A 24,925-nucleotide genomic window follows, 5' to 3' on the forward strand; every position below is an offset into this window, starting at 1 on the left:
TCCCGTTTAACCTCTTCTAGTGCTGCACTTGTCAGTCTCCCAGGCTTTGTCTTATTCATCTGAAGTGCATCCAATGTTGCTTCAGTGTTAGCTCTCACTTGATAGACAAGCGCTTCATTTGACTAAAAGCCAAGGGAAAGCTGAGCCAGGTCATGCAGGATGTCGGCATAGAATGCAAGATTTAATTCAACAGGAATTTGGCGGACTTCAGTGTCTTGAGGTACCCCTTCAATTTAGCCGTATCTTCTGCTGTTGTGTCCTTTCTCTGATCTGACGCCATGTCCTCGAAAAGCTGAGCCAGGACTGTGTAATCTTTGTCAAGAGATTCAACTGCATTCTTTCTGTGGGTAATCCAACGTGTTCCAGACGCCCTAACAGGTTTGATGACATGAGTCTGAAGTGCCTGTGAGAGCTTTTGACATTCCGTCCAATTCTTGGGTGATCTCTTGAAGATATAGTACATGTCCATCAGCAGCTTGTCTATCTGTGAGAAGAAGTAAAAACAATGGAAATGTAATACAGTTACAAATTTTAATCATATTGCATTTACGTGTAGGTTATCGCAGATTTTGTAAAGTCTAAGTTGTCAAACAGAGGCAAAGTGGGCACTATTATTTGTGATACCTGGGTGAAGTATGTGTTGGAAAATGCATCCTTAAGAGCAAGCTCCATGCGATGAGGTACACAGTGGATTCTCACCATCCAAGAGCATGCAGCTTGAGTCAGTGTGGCCAAATCTCCATTGTATTCACCTGTGTTCACAGATGCCCCATCTGCTGCTGATGCTACCAAAGACTGGGTAAGTTCCAACCGGTGTTCATCACACTTATCAACTATTGAACTGTAAATGGCTTCTGCAGTGCTTCCCTTTGGTTCTGCAATCCTAAAAGGTGGAAGAGTAATTGTTGAAGGTCACTTATGCACTCAATGATTTAGCACACAAGTATTCATTTGTCAGTGAATGTCTTTGCAAGATGTGTACAAAAGAATCAATCATTGATATGACAATGAATAGTTTACAGTGAGATTTTAAATCTCCATCTCCCACAATACTCACCCAAGCAGTTTGATCTCTGGCCTTCCATCTTTGATGATCTTGACCGAGATCACTTCTTTTTCAGAGAATGACTTATCGGCGCTTCCATTGAAGATGAGTGAAAAATAGAATGGTGTGTGGTTTTCTCCCCTGCACTGCCAATTACTGTTCATTTCATCAACCATGGTACGTCCTGTCTCATCAATAAACATCTTACATGCTTTTCCATTTGCATATGTATCCCAAAGGGCAATACCATGTTTCTTTTCAATTCCCACAAGTGCACTGTACACAGTGAACGGCAGTTCACGTTTTGCAACAACATAGGCCAGGTCAAACAGTTTGCACATCTTCTCATTATTGTTTGCACTGAGTGTTGTAACTGTGTTTTTGACGTTAATCTTTGTTGTGGCTGTTTCAGATTGACCCTGAAGTTTCTCGACTGCTTTCAAGTGGAACTGGAACTTGCGGTGTGAAACGGCTGTGTCTTGTTTTCACATTTGTTGTGCCATATGCATCCATGTCACACTTCAAGTTCAACCTCTGTTTCCTGGTGTTATGTACATTTGAAGCAGAGTAGTAGTCTTTGCAAGTACGACATCAAACATTGCACACACAGCTACCGCCTTCTTTGAAGTCTAACCAGCTGCCAAAGTTCCTGGACTTGACTGTGTCAGACCTTGTCTTCCTGCTCTTTGCACTGGACGAAGCAATGGAAGAGGCATTGGACGAAGCATCTACCAGTATTACAGCTAAACATGTTGTAGTTTAGTTATCAGTTGGGAGTGATTATGGCCTGAAATCAAATAAAATACAAGTGTCAGCAATCTAAAAGCAGCATTCACTTGAATCATTTAAGTTTTCAAATATCTTGCTGAATTTTTTTTCTGCCACATGCATTGCTAGTTATTGAACCTTTCATCTATTTTCACCCCACCCCTTTTATTGCATGCATTTATCGTAATTTCGATGACTCCCACTTGCACATTTCGAAAAAAAGGCCTGAGAAAACAAGATTCTTGAACGAAAATCATTCATAAAAATATTGATTTCCCCACGTGCTTATTCAAAAACGATATCTAGGTCTACCCCTACCTAGTATTATTAGCCTAACCTATAAAAAAAATTCCTGGCCCTCAAGTCCAACATCATATGCCCAACTGAAATTCCACCCTTCAAGTTAAATGTGGTTTTGAAAACAGTTGTTTTATTAAATACCGGATATGAAATAAACACGAATTCCCACCCAAGGGTAAGGCCCCATTTACCATGTGTACGCAGCACGCCAAATAATTTGGCTTGCATTCCATGCTCTAACTTCAGAAGATGCATGTGACCAGTGTAACGTCAGGCCTTGTTAAAATACCAATCTCGCCTAAACAATGCAATGTATCCAAACGTTGGCACTTGGCTGCTACACCGGCCATTTTGCTTGCATGATTTTGTTTGTCTTTTGTGGGAAGGCATGATGGGCTGGTAGGATGAAAAAATTGATGAAATTCACACCAAATACAAAACGACCAACAAAGTTACAACAGTGTTATTCAGTCGAGTTGGTCACTGGTCAGAAACATTTATTCAATAGTCCGCCGTTGCATCGCGCAAGTGATTGTCAGTGAAATGGGGAGGGAAAAATAGACTGCATGGGTCGTATTCCCGTCCGCAATCCCACAAATATTATTGATGCAGTCTCAATATGTGCAATGTACAGAATCCAATCAGTGCACTGCGTGTAATTCTGTGCTGTGATCTATAACCAGTCTGTATTAAAGTAGTCTGGTGCTACGTTTTTAGCATCACACAACTCAACAACGTTGACATGGTTGCAATACCACATCTACGGGCGACGAATACAGTCGGTGAAAAAAGAAAACAGTGCTTGTGCGGCCATGCGGCAGGCCGTTGACCCAAAAGATACAGCTGATATAAGAAACGGTAACGTGAAGGTTTCAAATACATCTAAGCCTACTGATCATTGAAGAGGGGCACGTCAGCCAGGAGGCCGAAAGGTATGTGCTTTTCATTAAAGGGCATCACGGAAGTTCACTGGTGCATTGTGGCAGTGGCTGCTGTAAAGATCAAAGCCTGCCTATCGCTGGCCTGACCCAACCCAAGGGCTGCCTTTGCCGTCTTTAGCGTGACTTGGTACATGTACATGTTCTCGGTCTTCCATTTTTAGATCCTACGCCGGCAGAGCATTTAAACGTCACCCTTCACACCTTGAGTCAACTGAGCCTGTCTTCCCGGAGATCACACTGGATCGCTCCTGCATTGAAACGATGAATGTCCTCATGAAGGCCAAGTGCTGGCATGCAATGCCGTCCAGGGCTCTGTGCTACTACCGCTTCCTCCAGAAAGATGTCTCTCGCTTCTTGTCAGCTCTGGACATCCCTGATGCTGCTAGAGACAAGATTTCTTCAGATGCCAGTAAGCGCTTCACTTTCCGATAAGGACAAGGCCAACTTCAAGTCGGTTCTTTGTTTGTTGCTTCGGCCCCGATGTTCGGCCTTCCTCCTTCCGGAGTATATTGCTCAGGCCTGCAAGGAGGGCTCTCCCGTCTCACCTGACTTTGCGGCCCTTGCCCTGCTTGGGCTCGACAAGGGTCTTAACTCCGTCTTTGAGCAGTTCACCCACATCTCCCTTTTAGCTACTTCCAGCCGCAGGGCTAGTGCGGTAGATGCTATGAACATTCCCTACGAGTCGGTCAAGAACAAACTTCTCGATCTGCTGCTTCTCGGGGACGACTTGTTCGCCGGTAGATGTACTGATGTCCTCGAGTCGGAAGTGAAGCGCATGGAGACCGCCAAGAAAAATTCACTCTGTGAACCTGCGGCTCCTCCGTTATGGCAGCCACCACCGCCACCAAGACGGCAGCCGGGCCTGTCTCCTCCTTCAGGCTATCCCTTTAGCCGTCTGTTTCGGCCAGCAGCTCGCTCATCAAACCCCCGCCCAGCTCCACCCTCGACTGCTTCCAGGAGGTTCCAGCCATGACCCGCCAGCCGTAGGTTCACGCCCTGCACCCCCGGTCCCTTTGGGGGGCGGCGCCGGTGACTGCTCTCATTCACCTTCGATGGCCACCGATCCCGAACCTGTTGGCGGCCGTCTGGGCAATTTCATCAGGTTCTGGCGGGAAATCACCGCAGACAGCTGGGTCCTCATCACCATCACCCATGGCTACACCCTCTTTCATGAGCTCCCCACCGTCCGAGATGGTCTGTACTGCTCTACTCCCCCTCCCCACGACAATTCCAGGCATCTGGCTCTGGTGGAGGAGATTTCAGAATTACTACGCAAACGAGCCATTATACCAGTACACTCAAGTCATCCACCGATTTCCGTCATTCTTCCTGACACCCAAGAGAGAGCCGGGGAAATGGTGACCAATAATCAACCTGAAGCTGCTCGTCAACAAGTTTATCAGGCCGAAGTGGTCTCGAATGGAGACCCTGAACATGGTCTTGTGCTCTATACCAGTTCTGTGTTGGGTCGCCTCCGTAGACCTGCGAAATGCATATCTTCATATCCCAATACATGACCGGGACCGCAAATTCCTTCGTTTCGAATATTGAGGCCAGATCTACGAGTTTCGGGCTATTCCTTTTGGCCTGTCCACTTCTCCAGGGTTTTCACCCGGGTTGCCAAGACACTCACCGCTCAACTGCGACAGCACGACATGTTCATCTTTCCATATCTAGACGACTGGCTGATCATCAGCCATTCCCCAACAAGACCAGGGCTTCCACCTCCCTCACTCTCGAAATCTCTCACATAAGAAAATTCCAACATGCACCCAAAGATTCTAATTGTGTCCGATTGTACAATGTGACTGATTCTTCATCGACTGGAGTGATTTAATTCACAATAATACGATGGGCATTCTGACAATTACCACGGCCTGAACAAAATACCATTGCGTAAGATGGGAAGGCGTTTTCCCACTTCGTGAACACCTTCTCTGAATGGCAGAGTTACATCTACGCGGGAATGACGAGCAATTGATTGGCTACAACTTTTGGACGATTCCATTACCTTCGGGGTAGATTGATATATACTCGGAATAAAAACAATCAACGGAACACAGTAAAAACATAATCAGAAAAACACAACATTCAATTCATGCACTGGTTGCACTGTAACAACGGTACGTCTAGGGTTTCTCACCAACTACATCAAGGCCAATCTCATCAACCCATCACAGAGGCCAGTCTACATTGGTGTGGTGCGCAACCTCCGCAAAGGTATTGTGACTCCGACACCAGAGCGCATCCTCAACCTGTGTCGGTGTGTCTTCCAGTTTCTAACGGCTGAGGCTCCTTGGGCGTTAGCCCGGCTCTGTCTGCTTGGATTAATGGCCAGCCTGATCGACCTTGTCCCATGGTGTCGACTACGGATGCGGCCACTTCAACTACATCTCCTTTCTCAGTACCATCCCAAGAGCAACAGAATTACTACCCCGGTATCTCTTCCACCCAACATATGCAATCACCTTCATTGGTGGACCGTCACCGAGTGTCTTGTCAGCCGGCCTGCCTTTCGTCCCTCCAAGCCTGGACGTGACTGTGATGACAGATGCGTCGCTGTTCAGATGGGGAGCCTCTCTGCCTCCACTCCATGCCTCCGGGGTCAGGGACTCTGCCTCTCGGGAAAAGCACATCAGCGGGTAGGAACTTCAAGCAGTGTTCAACGCTCTTTGCCACTTTCGTCAATACCTAGTAGGTCGTTCCGTTTAAATCCAGAGTGACAACTCCTCAGTGGTGGCGTACATCAATCATCGGGGCTGCACTCGCTCTCCCCAACTCTGCACCCTTGCGTGACAGCTCTTCATGTGGACTATCAACCAATGCATCACCCTCCAAGCCGTCCACATAGTGGGAACCAGCAACAAAACATGGCTGACACACTCTTGGGGTGCCATCAGACCGACAGAGTGGACTCTTTATCCAAATGTGGTCAGCCAGATCTTTGCGGAGATCGAGCGTCCTAACATCAATCTCTTCGCATCTGCCGACAATGCCCATTTCCTGACGTTCTGCTCCAGGTTTCCTCACCCGCAGGCATGGGTGACCGACGCCCTACAGATTGACTGGTCGGGCCCTTTGGTGTACACCTTTTCTCCAATTGCCCTCATCACACGGGTCCTGTCCACGATAGAATGGGAGCCATGTCGAATCCTCATCGCCCCGTTCTGGCCTCTCCAACCATGGTTCCCAAGACTGACAAAACTCCTGGTACGCTGTTAATCCTTCTGGTTACATCCTCCATCAGCCCAAGTCGGGGATCCTCCACCCAGCCCAAGTCGGGGATCTTCCACCCAGCATTGGAGGATCTTCACTTGACGTGCTGGATGTTGTCCAACGATCCTTCATAGCGTTGGGCCTTTCTGCAGACGCTGCGTCCATGGCGGCCCGGGGTCGACGACTGTCCACTCGCAAGATTTACAACAATCGACTACATCATTTTACTAGATGGTGCGACAACCACAATGTTTCTCCAACTGAAGCTCCTGTGAGATCTATCGCAGACTTCCTCATGTACCTGTTCCACTGGGGCCTCCAGTTTTCCACTATCTGCAACTATCAGGTTGGCCTTGGCGGCTGTACACTCGGGTTTCAGTGATAGATCGACTGTCTCTGACAATGCTGTGATCCACCATCTTCTTCGAGGAATGTTTGTTGAGTGCCCCCATGTCAAAGGCCTCGTCTCATCCTGGGATCTCGGAAATGTGTAGAAGCCCAACAAGAACATGTAGAGCGTTCTTGCTGGGCCCCCCTTCGAACCGTTAGCTGACGCGTCTGACGTCCATCTCATCATCAAGCTGGCGTTCCTCCAAGCGGTCGTTGCATCGAGACGGGGTTGCGAGCTACATGCCATATCAATTGCCAATGGCCACATCCACTGGGAGTCTCGCAGGGTTCGTTTCATCCCATCCATCAGGTTTCTGACTAAAAACCAGACGCCTACCTTCTGACCTCCCGACATATTTGTTCCCAATATAACCTCACTTGTGGGAGACGACACTGACAAGAAATGGTGCCTTGTTTGGACTCTCAAGTGGTATCTTGCCAGAACGAAACGTCGTCGGGAATCTGATTCTCAACTTTTTGTCAATCTAAAGACACTATCGCCCATTGAACGGTCTCGGCTATTATCTTCACTAATCAAGACTGGCCGGCTCAACATGATGGGATGACTCACGCTTATGTCAGGGCCCATAATATTCGGGCCGCTTCTACATCCTGGTCATACTTCAGAGGGGTTCCTCTAGCTGAAATCTGCCAGGCGGCTTGTTGGAAGTATCCTTCCACCTTCACTGAATGCTACCTGAAGGATGTCCTGCAGAGTGAAACAGCCCATGGCAGAGCGACCCTGCACTCGGCAGTCCAGGCAACATCCAGCACTGCTCCGGGCCAGGGGACTGATAGTTAGCCTTAGTAGGTTCGCCGGGTGAGTGTCCACTTTCACAATGCCCGCCTTATGTTCTCCTAGTTATTATACTCCCATGGCCGACCCACCTCCAGGGTACGGTGCCACTTTGCATATGTAGGCTGGGCAGGGTTATGTGAACGCAGGAGACTCCTTCCCCACGTGGAGTGGGTCGGGTCTCCTAGTGATACTTGCCCCTGCCCAGCCGCTCCTGCCCGTCCTTCCCAACTTTGGCTCTTGTGACCTTACCACTTCCAAAAGAGGGACGAACATGGGGGCGGGACCGTAGTGCATTGTGGAGGGTCAAGGGGCAGAATACATAGTCAAGTCTTTTCAGCGAATTGTAATAGGCCCATGGAAAATTGCATATGTAGGCTGGGCAGCGTAAGTATCCTCTAGGAGACCCGACCGACTCCACGTGGGGAAAGAATTGCATTCTTGCAGCAATATACTTGTACAATGTATTTGTGGAAGTCTATTCCTATCCAAAGCCTCTAACCATCCAGGCTTGAATGACCAATCCTAGTTCTAGTCTCGGCAACATGAACCAGCAGGTGGACTTGAACCTCTAACCTTCCAGTCTTGAGTGACCAATCCTAGTAGCTCTCGAAGGTTTGCATGGTGGAATACGATAAGGTAGAGGGTTTTGCGGATACACCATGTGGAAAATATCTCTTTTGAGTATGTGTGGTTCTGAAAAGAACTAGTTACTTGACATTTCGGACAGTGAGTGCTCTGTCCGTCTTCAGGACTGATGCGATCCAACTGTGCTGCTGCTTATATGCTGTGGGTGATCACTTAGGCGTGGGAATTGGGATCCAAGCTATCTGGGTACTGGGGCATGAAGGCCTGAACTGTGTTGAGGGCTGCTGTGGCTGCTCACTGGTGCGTGTCAGTTGGTGTTGGAGTGCTGGAGAGAGTGCCAGGTATAGGGGACCCATGTGGCACTGAAGGCTGGGAGTCTGTGGGTGTAGGGGACCCTTTGGACAGGAGGGGGTGCCAAATATCACTAATGTAGCCGATGTCTTGGAGGACCGTCTTGTTCTTGAAGATTTCAATGGCCTTGCGGATTTGTCGGGGGTTACATTGCTCGATGCTGGCGATGAGTTCATGCCACTTGATAGAATGGTCTGTTTCATGTGAATGTTTAACAATGGATGACTTCTCGTAGTTTCCTCGTCGCCCATGGGCTCGTTGTTCGTTGAGTCTAGTGGTTAGATCCCTGCCTGTCTCTCCGATGTAACCATCCAGGCTTGAGTAACCAATCCAGGCTCGAGTGACCAATCCTAGCTCTAGTCTCAGCAACATCCATCCGCAGGTGGAATTGAGCCCCTATCCATCCAGACTTGAGTGACCAATCCTAGCTCTAGTCCCAGTAACATGAACTAGCAGGTGGACTTGAGCCTCTAACCATCCAGGCCTGAGTAACCAATGCTAGCTCTAAGCACTTTCATGGAGAGATCAAGAGATCAGAGTTGTTCTTTCAGAGTTTAACTTGAAAAACACTTGCAATTAATTTGGAACTTTGAGCTAAAATGTTTTGTGTGTCTTCAGTTATTTGCAAACATCATGAACATGATGGCTTGAAATTGCCAAGGATTTAGCAAATTGGATTTTTCTTGAATTCCTTTCAGTGTTGTGGTTGTCGTGGCTTTTCATGGAGATGCAGTTACCTGGCTGAAGGAGCATAGGTGAGCCATGATTGATTCTTTTAACCACTTCCTGCTGGGCGACCCGTTTTTGAGTACATAGGCTTTATATGCAGAGCTGGGGAGCCCGGAACTGGGACAAAAGAGTTGGGCCTTATAACAAAAGACCATGCTCAGCACGGTTAGATCCCTGGGCATGGGCATTACCAACATTTTTTTGCTCTCAATAGTGGAGATAATCCAACCTTGTTTTAAAACAGTATACCACGGTTTGAGGCATTCAGAGCAAGCGGATTACCACCGGGGACAAAAGCGCTCCACCACCGCAGCGACGAGCCACACAGCACTGCTGCACGCTAATCTGGCCCCTATTGAAAAGAGGTCAGCAGTGCACTATGCCCGTTTCGGGAACAAAAGAATCTTATGTAACACCGCACAATCTGGGCTCTTTTTCCAAGGCAGCAGGCCTGGCTGAAATATTCAGGAGTCAATGAAGGTTACCTGTCAGCTTTAGAGTAGTGCCCAAAGAGTCCTTCATTTGGATATAAACAGCCATTAAATGAAAAGATGAATTTTTAAAGAATTTTGAAAACGAAAAAATCTTAAAAAGGACCCAGCATCTTGTCTTGCTCAAGAAAAATCCACCCGGCAGCAAGAGGTTAAAAACATCAGAAATTTTATATGCCAGCTGTCCATGCATTTTTGATATTGCGAATGAAGAATAATAGCTTCTCATGTTTCAAGGTACAGTCCATCATTTGTCTGATCCTTTATGCATTGTGTTCCTTTTGAGGCAAAACAATTACTCAAAATCCGTTCTCACATTAACTCAAATGCAGCTATGCAATATCACACACTGAACCAACGAATTACTGACATGCGGCTTTGTCGTCTGAAGGCTTGTGCATTTTCATCGACAATTTTCCAAAAATGTGTCTTCAGATGCATTGTCTGAAATCGCCTTCTTTCATTGTTTCCTTCAAAATGACAGCTTACCAGAAAGAGTAATTTCACAGGGAGTTAGTTCCATTGCCATCAGTCAACCAAGAACATGTATGTCTTTCAACAACGATTTATTTCATCAGTTACTTTTTGGGCTAACTGCAAATGATGGACTGTACCTTTAACACTCCACCCGTAGCCAGGCAGAAGTTTTCATGCACATATATAACTTTTCTCTATTATGTGCCCACTTGGCTTTGTTCACAAGATGGCCATTTTGGATTGTGTTCCCTGAATCCACTTCATTATCATTCACTCTAAAATCAGACGGATCCTGATTATTCTGGTTAAGTTGCAGGTATAACCTCCTTTTTTCTCTCATTTATAAAATCAAGGTGACTTTACTTTGATTAATTGAGGCCAATTAAGATAAAATGTTCATAGTACATGCATGATATAACATATAATATGATTTGCATAAGAATGGACATTGGTTGATGTTACAGTATCTCCAAGGGTTCTCGTGATTTATAGGTTAAGTCTTCAAATAAGACAGTTGAAAAGTCAGCACAAATCAACTTAAAGAAACCTGAAGCTTTGCATTGAAACTTGAAAAGATGAATGGCCCAAAGCAAGATTCGTTATGGCTGTATTTTTTGAGAGTAAAGAAGGAATGTCAGGTAAGGAGACAGAAAACCAAGAAATCAGAAATTAGACTAAAATGCACTGTGCAGAACGCCAGATGACAAACTTACATGCAGCTTCCATGGCGATCCTTTTCTATACAGTGGTCTGTTTTAAGGAGTGTTTTGAATAAATTAGCACATTTAATTCGAGAACAAAATGTTTTGGACATACGAGTCACAAAAATTTTTTAAAAATCTGCTTTACATGATAAATCTGACTTTAGCTTAAAAAGGATGATTTTTAACAACAAATTTTGTTGTTATCCATATTGCCATGAATCTTGCTCTTTATTTCAAGTGATTTCATGTAACATAATGCCCTAAAGAGACTCTTGCCATTTTTCTCATCTATGCAGGTGAAAGAACATCAGTGAGCCAAGCAGGGTGAAGTGGTTCCTGTCTACTGTGGTCCTTGGAGGGGCGTCACTTCACAAGATTGGCCAGTGCAAATAGGGTGCTCCTGAGCATAAAGATTATATTTCCCCCCCCCCCAAAAAAAAGTGTCCAGCATTGTCTTAAACACAGTAAAAAGTGGTTTCAGGCTTGCGTTGTAGATATTTTAGTCAAACGAAGAAGGAAATTTTTTGCAGGACAGCTTTGGTATCGGTATTGTCCCTAGAAAAAGAAGTAATCTTATTTTAAGGCTGCAGGGGATCTTTCTGAGAAACCATTCTGCAACTTTACACTCTTCAATGTTTGAAAAGTCTTTTCTCTTGGTTGAATGCATTGAAAATTACCCATGCTTTCCTGGACAACTGAAGGCATTATTTCTGTGATGTCCGGGGAAGACATACATTGTACTTGTACATGTTACTCTGTGCTAGTTTGTGTGCAAACAGGTGTAACATTGAGGCTTTCTTCTGTGATGACATCATAGTTTTGCTGATGAATATTGAAATAACATTAGCATAAAACCCAAAAGGCAGTAAATTACCCTTCGAAATAGTGAAAGAAAAGCCACAAAATAAGATCACAGAGATGCATATTGAAGATTTGTATTCAAACAAATTGATTGCAGCTACCCTTGAAGTTGGTTTCAAATTCCAATTCATTAAAAAAAAACTCACAAGTATTTTGCATTCTGTGCATTAGATAGACTGATTTGTGCACTCAAAGTTGTAGTTTCAAAGTATCTGTGAAATTGTTTATGACAGCACAAAATCATAATTATGCCTTTTTTACTTTCATATAAGTGGGGATTGTATATAACTCTTTAATTCTTGAGTAAGATAGATAAAAAATGCAGGGTATTTCTCAGACATTTCAATTTTTTTTAAATTGTTTTTTCTCCCAAAATGCAGAAGCAGGCATTGTAAATTCCAAGTCACAAGGAGCTTGAACAAGAGGCTTGTTTCTACAAGATTTTCTCAAAGATGGCCGTTTGAAAGCAAGAGGACCTGAAATTTTTATCCTAGCAGAATCTTTCTCAAAGTTAAAAGTTACTTTTCCGCTGAATGATTTTTGGGACAGAGACGTATATATAATATCAAAATGAATATTTTGAAGCAGTTGGTATAGAAATGCTTATACTTACTCGATTGAGGCATGAATTTATATCAAACTGAAATACATCAAAGTCGGTATTTAGCAATCCGTGTCTACCCTCATTGGTATGCTGTCTCTGCTGTGTTTGCATATTCAAATTTTGCTTATTTAAATATATGCAGATTAGTTGTGCCCTCTGACCTTTTTTGAAGTTGCGCAATCCTAACCTTTAAATATAAGTTCCGAAATCTTATTTATCAAGAAGCAATTGGCCTGGTGGTTAGCTAGCTGGCTGCCAGGCCAGGGGATCCCGGTTCAAATCCCGGGGTCCCCGGAAAAGTAGGTTTTTTTTTTTTTTTTTTTTTTTTTTACTAAGTTTTTTAACAAAATTGTGCATGCCCACCTGGAATTGAACCTAGGTCCTTGTGCATAGCAGTTAGTGTCCTTAACCGCTATGCCACGGCACTTTCTTGAAGAAATGTGCTCGTTTCTAAATGTTAAACCTTCCATTGTTTGGACTTAGAATATTTTTCGGCCAAACTGTGTACTGGAGATGGGTAAGGGTGGCAGTCTTAGGGGCTGGAAGTCAGAGAGCTGATAGGAAGGGTAGAGTGGATGGCTGAGGGCTTGGGACTATCAGTATTAGAGCTCTAAGGATCCCATAGGGTTGAAGGACATAGCTTCTAATAGTGTTCCATATTGCTAGTGGGTTTATTTTAGCCCTTGTAAGACTGACACTTAAGGCTCTTAGAGGGAACTTTATATAAGAAGCTTGGAAGATGTTTAAGACTGGCAGGGCTTAGGCTGCAATGTAAAATATAAAGATGGGAAACAGATGTAACTCTGGCAGTGTAAAATGGTTGAGATTGGGAGAATGGGCCAAGTGGCAAAGTACTACATTTTCACAAACAGAATTAAAACAGTTCTGTAAGTTTAAACATTTATTTCATAAAAAACACAAGTATAATTGAAATGGTTCTGATACATAGTAAAGTAAAGTTTGATAAATATACCTGGAAAAGGCATATTTTCACAGCAAGCTAATATTTATAAACCAAACAAATTTCTGATTCAGAATTTTGGTGAAAATGAAAATAGGAAAGGCTAATAATGAAAGGACTTCCATTAGGAAAATTCAAAGGCATGTAGAACCTTTTCCATGGGATGACAAAAAACTTGTTACAATGAGGTTTGGAATGGTCACTGAGTGAGCTAGACAGTGTTCATGGGTACAGAACTGGTATTTTGTCTGAACGAGAAAAGGGGAGATGTGAAATGTGCAATAAATTGGTCACTTTTTAAAAGCAGGCAACATAGTTGTAAAATTTCTAGTGCCCTAGACTGCAGTCTTCCCAAATCGTACAAATTCATTGGGCCAGTGCTAAAAGGTCATTACAGCAAAAATAAAATTTTGGAAAATACTTTCTCGGTCTTACTTTGAGCATGAAGGGAATGTTGTATTGAAACAGACAACATTTATTTCACTTTTATTTATTAAACTAGTTTTCTGGGGCCAATATATTTAATTTCAACAAATATTCTTGCCCAATTTCATGTTAAAAAAGTATTTTTCAATAAGGACCTTTTAATGGAATTTCAGTAAGGACCTTTTAGCACTGACACAGTTTTTGAAGTGTAGCATTGTGATACCGTTATGTGTTTATTTTTTGGGGGGAGTCAAGTTGGCACGGCGATAATTTCCTCACCTTCCACCTCAGCAACTCAGAATTGTCCGAGCTGATGTGTGCATCGGGTTTTCAGTCCCTACTTGATTTCTTGAATATTTATTTGGGGTTTTCTTCCCACGTCGTAACACTATCCCCATTTCACATCCAAAAAATTGTAATGCGTATTGTCACATGGACCGTAGTTGATAATGACCCATTGAAGATCATCCCATAGAGTGTACATGTACATGGCTGCCATTAATAGTTTATTATTAATTGATACATGTATTCATTTCATGCACATTCAGTGCTTATTACAGGATGATTATGAGTGGCAATGAAGAGGAAGATAAATCTTCAGTTTTTAGAGGTTGTGAGCCTTGGACTCAAACCCGGGCTGCTGAGGTGGAAGATGAGGAAAGAGCTGCTATGCAAATCTGACTCCCAAAAAGTGAATTCCAAGCAAGAAATATGCAATAGAAAAATCAGAATAAATGTATCATGATCAAATTATTTGGAATGGTTGTTGAAACGTAATCTGACTAAGTATTTACTTTAAATAGGAAAATATCCTTTTCAGTCATGAATTTGGATGAAAGTATTATGGGAAGAGTTCCATACACTGACATTGCTCATTTCTGCCCTCAGTGGAAATATAAATCAGCCACCAGGAAGCAATACAGTCCTAAAAATTCAAATTTAGCAGGGAAAATATTGAAGCATTTACTGCTTAGAATTTCCTGGCCCAGTACAGCGGGTGTCAAGTGATGTCCATGGAACTCTTTCCCACTAATATACATATGCACATAGACACTATCATATGGTGGCAGGGGCGTAAATCTGTGGGGGGGGGAATGCAGTCAAACGTCACTTGTAAGAGGTCTTTCAGAGTTAGCAGGTTAACTTGTTATAACAGGAACCTTGCATTATCAGGAATGAAAAACAGTGAAGAACAAAGAGATTGGGACCTCAAACAAACAGAATGTGGTATTTACAATGTTCCTATTAACAGGGTCCGAATTATGTGCCCCGCCCCCTGGCAATTTTTGATCAGGGGAGGGGCTGATGATTGGATCATCTCCTACTCAGAATTTTTTGGCAGTGACAAAAATGCAGATTCTGAGGTAGATGTATGTTTCAAACTCCCCAACAGTCAAAATGTATTCAGTAGTACTCAAATGGCAGATAACATTCAGTTTGGATGTAAGTTTAATGGCTGCAGGGTGTATATTGATCATATCATGAACAGCGCCCCCTAGTGTTCCATAGCATCCATGAACTCCCCCACCTTGAGTCCATAATTCATATTGCTCAATCCCGAACACAGATTTACAAGTGTACACACAACAGATATATAAACGCACAGACCGCCAGATCACATTCCAAACTAACTGACGTTTGGTGATCAGTGTGGTGCCCGACTAAAATCAAAACTATACGTACAGGGAACTTATAAACAGTTGAAGAATTCCAGCCAACGGAAAATTGTCTGAAGCCATTTTTTGATAGCAAAAAATCCTCATAAATGTGGCCTATATGTATGTAGAGTCAAAACAATGCAATTGCAACACTTGAAAAGAAGAGATAACAGTGCCAAAGAGCAACAAAGTTAACGTACTTTGGAAGCACATATGTGACCAGCTCCACAAAAATGGGTATAAGGGGACATTTTTTCAAAATGAGTTACGGACACATTTGAATTGGTCACATTATAAGCTTTAATTTGGTGTAGGTTTGAACCCTGTGGCATTTTGTAATCTGGAGATACAGTGATTTTTGCATAATCATATCATACACGTTTACAGAATTGCTTTCAGAGATAAAGCCCTTTAATCACAGGAAGAGGAAAAAAATCAGCCAAGGAGGAAGTCTCTTAATACCCACTGCAACAGTTAGGTTTCTGGTATGAATTGTGAAAGTATTGATGTAATAGACGCCAAGAAACCAAGAAGTAAAAAAATCACCCTTTCCACATACAAACACCCTTAGTGTGAAAAAGCAGTGTCCCTTAATACCCTTTTTGGCAAGGTGGGTCACATATGTACACAAATAAAGGCACTATACGTGCATTGTGAGTAACGCATGTGCACTAAACACGCTACCTTCCATCGTTTTGCCAATTGTTTGCCCATACTTTTTAAAATCACAGATATACATGCGAGACTGATGGTCTGTGCATTTATATGTGTCTGTGGTGTACATTGTACATCATGAATAGCGCCCCCTAGTGTCCTTTGATGCCAAGCATATTCTTCCCTGGTCCCCACACAGATTTACTTCTCTGCAAGGCAGAAGCAAGGAACTGCAGTCTTTTCCTTGCCTGTGTGAACGACTGCTTGATATCCTGATGTGGAAACTTTTCCTCAGCGACAGAGGTGAGGATGTCCTCTCCTTTACACGAATCATCCCAGGGGAAGTCCTGTAGGATCTCGCCCTCCATCTTGCTTCTTTCCTTGGTGAAGGAGGCGAGGGCACTCTTCTCATCAGCACTATGGTCTGGTTTCTCCTAGGGCATGTGCATAGCTTTCATACGAGGTCTGGGGAAGGAATCATTCACAAAAGAATTAGCTCAGGTATCGCAGAAACAGACGTTATGGAAAAAAATCCTCTTCTATGGATGGGTATGAGGCCCGAGCAGGTCCAAGAGGGCGCAGTTTTCCTTGCAAAGCAGGCTCCTTAGGTGGAAACTGCACTTTGCTGGTTTACAAACAAATATGAAATGCACGTAACAATTGCATTGCTACCAACAAAATGAGCACTTCCTACCAACATGGCTCTTTTCAGCCAATGAGGGGGTGCTTCTGCTCAATTTGGATAGGTCTAAGTTCACCAATAGAATCTCTGTCCTTCTGTATTGAAATGGCCACATCTTTATCAATACGTCAAGGAGGAAACACTTCCTCAATCTGACTCAATAAATTTCTGTTAGATTCTAAGTAATAAAGGAACAGTCCATCATTTGCAGTTATCCGAAAATTAACTGACAAAATTACTGTTGAAAAGCATACTTGGTTAAAGATGGTCAAGGGACTATGAACTCCCTGTGAAATCAGTCGTTCTAGCAAGCTGTCATTATGAAGAAATAATGAAAGAAGGTTGTTTCCAAAGAAGCATATCCAAGCATTGTGACATGACACATGCGTTACTCAATGTATAATTCGTTGGTTCAGTGCATGACATCTTACAGCTTCACTTGATTGGATGTAAGAATGTGTCCGGGCCGTTGAATGCAGGTGCAATCTAACACGTCACTCAGCAAACCGTGATCCTAGAATGTTGTCTTTCTTGGTAGATACACTCTTTTCACTGAGCTGAAACTTCAGGTTTGATCTAAGGCACCCTTTAGATTTTTGAGTAAATTTCTTCCCTCAAAGGAACATAATCCACAAAGGATCGGACCAATGATGGACTGTACCTTCAAATGTAGGGTCTTCCCCAAATTGTTGATCCTTTTCTGTGATGTTTCTATTGTTTACTGGTTAAAAGCCGACATAAATCACATGCCACTCTAACCTGCTGCCATTCACGATGTAAGGCCTGCGTCTTCAACATTGCAGATATCATTGCTGGTCAGTCCAGTCGCACCATGGTGCAGGATAAGTTAGTCAGCCTCAACGTAGGCAGCTATGGCAGGGGCACGGAGGTCTGCCCAAATCTAAACACAGGAAAAAATTACCAAAAATGTCAAGTCAAGTTGACCTTTTACTTTTTTATTTAAATCAAAAGGTTATGAGTGAAGGTTTCAACTGAAGGGCAGATCTAGAACTATTTTTTGGGGGGGGGCTGGACAACTTTTTGAAACTTGTAGGTTCATTTACACATTTTGCTACATTTTGGGGCTTTCAACATACTTCTGGAAGGAAGAGAACTGAAATTAAGCCCCTATCGAATTCCTTTCAGTCATTGTATTTCCCTTTTGGACGGGAAACGAAGCCCCAATGCCCCCCACCCCTGGATTCACCCTCGCACCCGTTGGTTTCAGATTATATTTACAATTACTGCTAAATCTAGAAAACCATACAGCACTTTACAATGCAGGGAGTATAATGAAAGAAGACAACTTCATTGTCACTTACCGATACGTAAGCCAGATGATGTTTACTTACATAGTATGGGCATTCCTTTGTTTTTGTACAGTTAAGGCAACCCTTTCTCTTAAAAGCTGTGTTAGAACATGTGGAGTCTCCTGCATTCACATACCCCAGCCCGGCCTACATATGCCTACAATTCGCTGAAAAGACTTGATTATGGATACTGCCCCTTGACCCTCCACAATGCACTGCGATGCCGCCGCCATGTTCGTCCTTCTTTTCTCAGTGCCTATAGTTTACAGATGTGTCTTTATGGCATTTTCAGAGTTTTGAGTTCCGTAACCTTTCACGTTTGTGAATTGACTTGATTCCTGATTACAAATAAAGAGTAATTTCTTTTCTATTGGTAAGAATGCTTATTTTTGCATTTTGTAGTTCTTTTCAGCCCCTTTTCTCTGTGCATTATCAACAGGTTGGGGTGTGACCTACTGTTGTAGTGCGCTGTGTATGGCTGTTGAACAGGGCTCACGGGCAGCCCTTTGTTCTCAATGTGGGGCGTGCGTTCGAATAATAGCACCTCACTGGGCTAATGCTCATATCCCGTGGTCATAACCAGATCGCATCGCAGGCAACAATAGTATGGAGTGGCGCTACACTCAAGGCAAGTAAGCCTACCCTCCCGCTAGCCAGGTCTGGGCGGCTGACATTCACCCCCAGTTCCCGTGCTCTGAAGTCCTTTGGCAGTCTCCCAACTACCAGCGCCTACCGTACAAGACGTCTATTCATCGGTATGGTACACCAGGCTACACATCGGAACAGCCCCCGCCTCCAGGGCCAGCTACAATGACCGCTACATGCCATGAACTACAGCCATCAAATGAACTCCACAGTGATTCACTCAGACGTGACTTGGACATTACAATGCCTCGGGCCGACGCCCCATTGTCCCCGGGGGCGGCCCATTCAGAGCCTTCTTATCCTGGGAACTCGGAAGCTTTCCTGGAGTTCTTTCCAGTCCCCCCCCCTTCAAACCACTGGCTGATGTGTCTGACCTGCATCTTAGCATCAAGTTGGTGCTCCTCCGCACGGTTACATCGAGACGAGGTAGCGAGCTACATGCCCTGTCAATTGCCGATGGTCACATCCACTGGGAGCCACTCGGGGTTCATTTTGTCCCAACCATCAGTTCCTGATGAAAAACCAGACTCCTACCTTCTGGTCTCCCGACATATTCATTCCCGACACAGTCTCACTTTCGGGAGACAACTCTGACGAGAGATGGTGTCCAGTCCGGACTCTCAAGTGGTATCTTGCCAGGACCAAGCATCGCCGAGAATCTAATTCCCAGCTCTCGTCACCACAACAAAACCCTTTTCACCTGGCGTCAAAGGACACCATTGCTCAATGGACAGTCTCGGACATTATCTTCGGTAGCCAAGACTGGCGGGCACAACATGATGAGATGACCCGCTCTCACATCAGGGCCCACGATGTTCAGGCCTCCTCTGAGTACTGGTCGTACTTCAGAGGAGTTCCTCTAGCTGAAATCTGCCAGGCGGCTTGCTGGAAATCTCCCTGAAAGATGTTCTGCAGAGCGAAACAGCCTGCACTCAGTGGTCTTGACAATGTCCAGCGCTGTTCTGGGTGGGGTGGTGGATACTTTGACTTAGGAGCTTCTCTTGGCGAGTGCTCGCTCTTGCGACACCCGCATTATGTTCCTTTTAGTAACTACACTCCTGTCGCCGACCCACCTCCAGGGTTCGGTGCCACTCTGCATATGTAGGCAGGGCAGGGGTATGTGAACGCAGGAGACTCCTCCCCCACATTAGTGTGGATCAGGTCTCCTAGTGATACTTCCCCTGCCCAGCCGCTCCCGCCCATCCTTCCCCACTTTGGCTCCGGTTGTTTTTACCGCTTCGAAAAGAAGGATGAACACGGCGGCGGGACTGCAGTGCATTGTGGAGGGTCAAGGGGCAGTATGCATAATCAAGTCTTTTCAGCGAATTTTAATAGGCACATGGGAAATTTGCATATATAGGCTGGGCAGAGGTAAGTATCACTAGAGACCCGACCCACTCCACGTGGGGAGGAGTTTTCGCCAAAGGACTGAAAGTTGCAAGGGTTAACCTTGCATTTTAAAACTACTCCGGTCCAACTTTGATTATCTCCCGACTGCCCAATGTCTTTTGAAGAGAAATAAAAACAGCAGTGGTTTAAGCTGTGTTAGAAGCCGACATCGAGATAGACAATGGTATAACACATTCTGTAGTTTTCATCTCAAAATCTTATTCAGGATATTAAACCTTACATTGTTACAATACTCCTAGAATCATGTGAAGCAAAAATATCAAGTGCTACGGTGCAGACGAACAAGTTTTTGAAATTGGTAAACGTTGATCACAGTGTTGTACGAATGTTCTTACACCAATCCGTCTTCCAATGAAGCTCGTCACTAGAAATTCGGGAATAACTACCATTCTAGAGAAGTGAGTCAGCCAGACATTTTGATAAAATTTGGAAGTCCTGACATACCAACCTGTAAAAATACAGTTTGAAAACCACAGTGTAGTGAATGTCAAATGAATATTCATGTAGCAGAGTACCAAGAATGGAAGAATGCGGTAAGGTATAACACTTGTAGTGGGTTACCAACCAATGTCTGTGGTTTCATGAATATGTTCCCTTCGCAGCATCTGATGAAGTAGTCTGGTTACAAAAGTTGTGTCAAAAATGTTTACTCTGGTAACGTTTTACAAGTGCTACCCCACTTGTTTATGTGACTCTGCCTGAGTAACACGGCTGCCTACCACCTTAATGTCAGCCTACATTGTAACTACTCATATAATCTCAACTGCTTAGTGTTGGTTCACAGACTGTTTCTCCGTCTTACAACTGCGCACGGAAAGAAAAGCTGTCAATCCTGTGATGTATTTCACAAGACTGTTACAGGGAGGGGGGGCGTCCAATTCACTTGGCTATAACTATGGAAGTGGCCGGCTAGTGGCTTGAGGATAATTTTCAGTATTATCCAAATAATTGCTACTTGGACTCTATGCTATCTATACCTTTCCCAGTCATTCAAATCCCATGGAAATGTAATTTTCCACAAAATAACCCTATACTTATACAATTGTAATACAGAGCAGCACCTTAAAATCAGATTTTTTTTTATTTACAACCAGAAAAATTTGCCGGCAGACATTCAATGCCGCAAAGTACTTTTCGGTGCAGTTAGTATAAAGATAAAAACACACATGACCACATATATCTCTGCAACAACAAACCACAAGCAAAATACGCAACATACAGAACGGCTTGTTCTATTTGTGTTCCGGGTGAAAATCTTTTCGTTTAATACCCAGGCAACATTTCAAGGGCGCTGCAAAGCACAAGATTTTCTGCTGACTGACGCGATCAGCAGGCCTCAAGACAGGCATGCAACTTGGACTTTGACAGAAACGAGGATATTCCTATCTTCACAAGACTATGTGCAGTGTCTTTTGAAGTTTCAATGGCATGAATGTGAAGTGAAAAATGAGGAAATCAGCTGAGCCGAGGAAAAGCTGCATGCCTGTTGAGAGGATGGCAACTTCTGAGGGCAAAATGTCTTTTCCTGATGGCATTAAATGATTTGGGCCACTTCTTGGACATTTCCGATGCAGATGCCTCAGCGAGCAGCCTTTTTTAAGTGTAAGTGTAATCTATCTTCCTCAACAGCCAAAAAAAGAACTGGAAAAATATCGTCTACCTTCGAGTTATAGCCTGCATGCTGATTAACATGTAAAAATACGTTAAATGGCCAAATGTATTATCACTGGGGAACGTGCCAAAATGTGGCCATTAAGGTACACCATACGTAGGTGTTTTGTCGTATGTGGTACAGGAACAATGTGAATGCTTTATCTGTAACATACATGTACATGAATGTATGCCTTTTAAAAAGGACACAACACCAGCATTACACATAAAAAGCATATGCATAAAGCAAAAGGATATGCACATTTTCCACACAAAATAACGCATGTTATGACAAATTACTCAAAAGGCATTTCACTGTGTTACTCCACATCGAGATGAGAATTTAAAAAAAAACAAGAAATTTGAAATTTTTCCCCTTTCAAAGTTCTCTCTGAATAGTCACATTAAATTGTAAAAAAAGGAAAAAAAACAAGAACCCCTCATGTATTAATTCACCGAGTATGTTACTGTCACTTGTTCTGAAGGTACATGTACATGTATTGCTATTTGCCTAAATGTACATGTACTTCAGTGCAGCCATGTCATATATATGGCAAAATATTTTGCCAACTACACCGCAGCAGCCCTAATGCAGTACTCTCATTGGCTCTCGCTGAGTGCTCGTAACTACAGCAACAGACTATTCAATGGTTAAAGCACTTCCTCCCACAAGATACGACAAACACATAGCCTCAAGTGCACAATTTAAGAGAAAATTTGAAAGGCACTTTTGCAATCAACAGAACATTTAAATACAATGTATACTTTACATAATTATACAAAAATATTTTTGAAATGGGCTAAGAATTTTCATAGTTAATTAAACTGATTAATACAAATCATTGCATGATTAGGTCTAAACAAAGTATCATTAGTAGAGCGAGTGAAACAAAAATGTTAGTAAACAGTGTGAGTACACTTTGATGACTTGAAGGACTTAATGCCTTATGTTGCACATAAAAACTTGTACGTTAGAATTTAAATTTTCTGTACAATATCAATGACGCGTTGGATGCTTGGAAACTGTTAATTCTTGTTTTGGAGAGTCCTACAATTTTCCCCAGCAATTTCATGAAAAAAAAAGAATTTTCTAAAAAAATTCAATGAAATTTTGATCCAGCCTTGTTACTGAAAACTACTCTCATATAATTTAATGGGGCTTTAAACAAAGAGAAGTCTCTCCGTTTCACTAGAAAGAGAAAAAGTTTTGGTTGCAACACTTTTCCAATGGCAGTCAAAAACCCAAAGGATTTCTATACAGAAGCTACACCGAACACAGTTAGTACTTCTTACATCCTTTTCAACCACTGGACAGAAATTCTTTTTCATGACATAATTTGAGGATTTGGTGGAGATTAGTGGTTGAGAAGAACTCCCAATAATGCGGGAGGGGGCATTTTTTCCCAACTAACCAGAATTCCACACATTTAAAGTTGTTTTGTACGTGTATTTTGATTAAAGACTTTCCAGAACAGGCCCTAATGTGCAAGTACAAAGATTTTATCATCAACAGTGGTAGACACTGAAGGATTTATGAAAATAAGTCCCAGGGAGTTGGGCCAAAATGTATACAACCGACAACCTTTCGGATACTTTCGCACACACACACACATACATTTTTAAAATCCACTGCTTTGTACTTTGGTGAAAAGAAAAAAGGCTTACAACATTTGGTGAAATTATGTGCTGAGTTAAGAATGAGTTTAGCACCACAACACAAACTCTTCCAGAGAATGTCTGACAAAGTACAGTGTATCGGTGTGGAGGGGATCACATTTGCCGTGGAAGTGAAGCACATTTTTGTGCAAGTGGTACATGCAAGTGCTGTGCTTATTTAAAAAAAAAAAAACTTGTGGGAACATGTAACACGCGATTACATTCTTGCAGCAATACCCTTGGTACAATGAATTCGTGGAAGTCTGTTCCTATCCATATTTAACTATCAAGTACACCCTGTGGGGAAAGTTTTGGATTTCTAGAGAAAAAAGTGGACTTTTTTCCTTTTTTTATTATCCCCAGTGCCTATTTTTTTTTTCCTTTTTTTTTTGTTAATTGCCACAATTCAAAAGCTGGGAGCCACAAACCTCACGGCTGACATCATGATGCAGCCAGGGTTTGGTTACCCAATAACAGTACACGTCCCCAGACTACGCACCTGGAATCATGTGCCCAACTTTTCTCATGTTCTCCAACGAGGAGATCTTGCGTGGGCAACCACCCACCTTTCATTAAAAAAAAAAAAAGTTTTCAAGCCTGCCTCCCGCATCTGCTTCCCCCCTTCAGTTGAAGAGTTTGACGAAGCAGGTGTGGCAGTACGGCTTGTCGTTCTGCTCCTTGAACGTGCCCTTATTCAACTGCTTGAGGCAGAAGGCGCAGATGAAGTGCTCCGGGTGGAACTTCCTGTGCATGGCGGTGATGCAGCGGCCGGTGATGGGCTTTTGGCAGCCGTAGCACAGCGAGCCCCGTCGGGCGTGGTAGTGCATCTCGCAGTAGGGCATGCCGTCGTGTTCAAAGAAGCTGCCGTCATTGAACGGCTGGCGGCACTCCTGAAAGCCAAATGGGGCATCTTGAATGTCAACAGTGTTTGAAACACTCATGCTTATTTGCGACACCGCCCAGCACGAGTTACAAAGCCACACCTTCCTTTGAGTGAAAGGCTTTTTTCATCAACAGAAACTATTTTCATTTTCATCCATCAAAAGTCTCTATCTGTATGTTAGGTATCAGTGTTCAGCGATGTGGATATTCGTTCTTAGCCTCCGCAACTAATGAGAGAAAACACATTTTCCAACGCTTATACAAACTGATGAGTGAAAGTAAGGTCTTTCCGATGCTCTAATAGTGTTGCTGTTAAGACCATTACAAGACCATCCCAACACCAACACAAAACCTTCAAGTCATCAGCTATTCAAATCAACTCCAACAAGAATATTCCGTTGTCACTGTTCATCCTGTCATCTGTGTCTGGTCTTGTGAAAGGCTTTGTGATGGTCTGGACAACAACACTGGCTTATGAACTGATGAGCAAAAACAAGGTCTTTCCAATGCTCATAAAACTGATAAAGGACAGCAATACCCTTTCAGCTCAATTCGTACGGCACTGTCACATGTACAGCTGAAGAGCGAATTGCAATCTTAGAAATGCACACATGTGGAAGGGGCATGAACTGAAGAGGGCGGTGTTAAGATTTAATAATGAGGGCTGCGGCTGGAAGTAACACTTGTGCCTATGGAAGGCACTGCCTAGCGGCTGAAGCTTCTCATAGAT

The 24,925-nt window shown here is 43.4% G+C and overlaps 2 protein-coding genes and 1 long non-coding RNA gene across 9 annotated transcripts in view; 1 reads left to right on the forward strand and 2 right to left on the reverse strand.

Annotated features, from left to right (window-relative positions):
• Positions 1-12,297, forward strand: part of LOC147798084 (TNF receptor-associated factor 4-like) — a 72,558-nt gene extending 60,261 nt beyond the window's left edge. For 5 of the 6 annotated variants that reach the window (XM_087140711.1, XM_087140712.1, XM_087140714.1 and 2 more), the window contains 2 exons: positions 9,094-9,150; positions 11,093-12,297. The gene's annotated coding sequence lies outside the window, so the exon portion shown is untranslated. The remainder of the gene's footprint in view (positions 1-9,093; positions 9,151-11,092) is intronic. The other variant, XM_087140713.1, reaches the window with a different exon arrangement.
• An 838-nt stretch (positions 12,298-13,135) lies between these two features.
• LOC147798085 (uncharacterized) lies at positions 13,136-23,010 on the reverse strand. Its single transcript, XR_015426307.1, has 2 exons — positions 17,402-23,010; positions 13,136-16,425 (listed from the first exon to the last, which is right to left on the reverse strand). It is a non-coding gene; the product is annotated as an uncharacterized LOC147798085 (long non-coding RNA).
• A 39-nt stretch (positions 23,011-23,049) lies between these two features.
• LOC147798086 (leupaxin-like) overlaps positions 23,050-24,925 on the reverse strand; it is a 33,001-nt gene continuing 31,125 nt past the window's right edge. For both annotated transcript variants that reach the window (XM_087140709.1, XM_087140710.1), the window contains one exon: positions 23,050-24,203. In XM_087140709.1, the coding sequence (XP_086996835.1) occupies positions 23,937-24,203 (267 nt within the window). In that variant the 3' untranslated portion in view covers positions 23,050-23,936. The remainder of the gene's footprint in view (positions 24,204-24,925) is intronic.

Source organism: Acanthaster planci, linkage group LG09 (genome assembly GCF_054643075.1).
Source record: "Acanthaster planci isolate LZ-2023a linkage group LG09, COTS_SCS, whole genome shotgun sequence".
NCBI classification, from domain to species: Eukaryota; Metazoa; Echinodermata; class Asteroidea; order Valvatida; family Acanthasteridae; genus Acanthaster; species Acanthaster planci.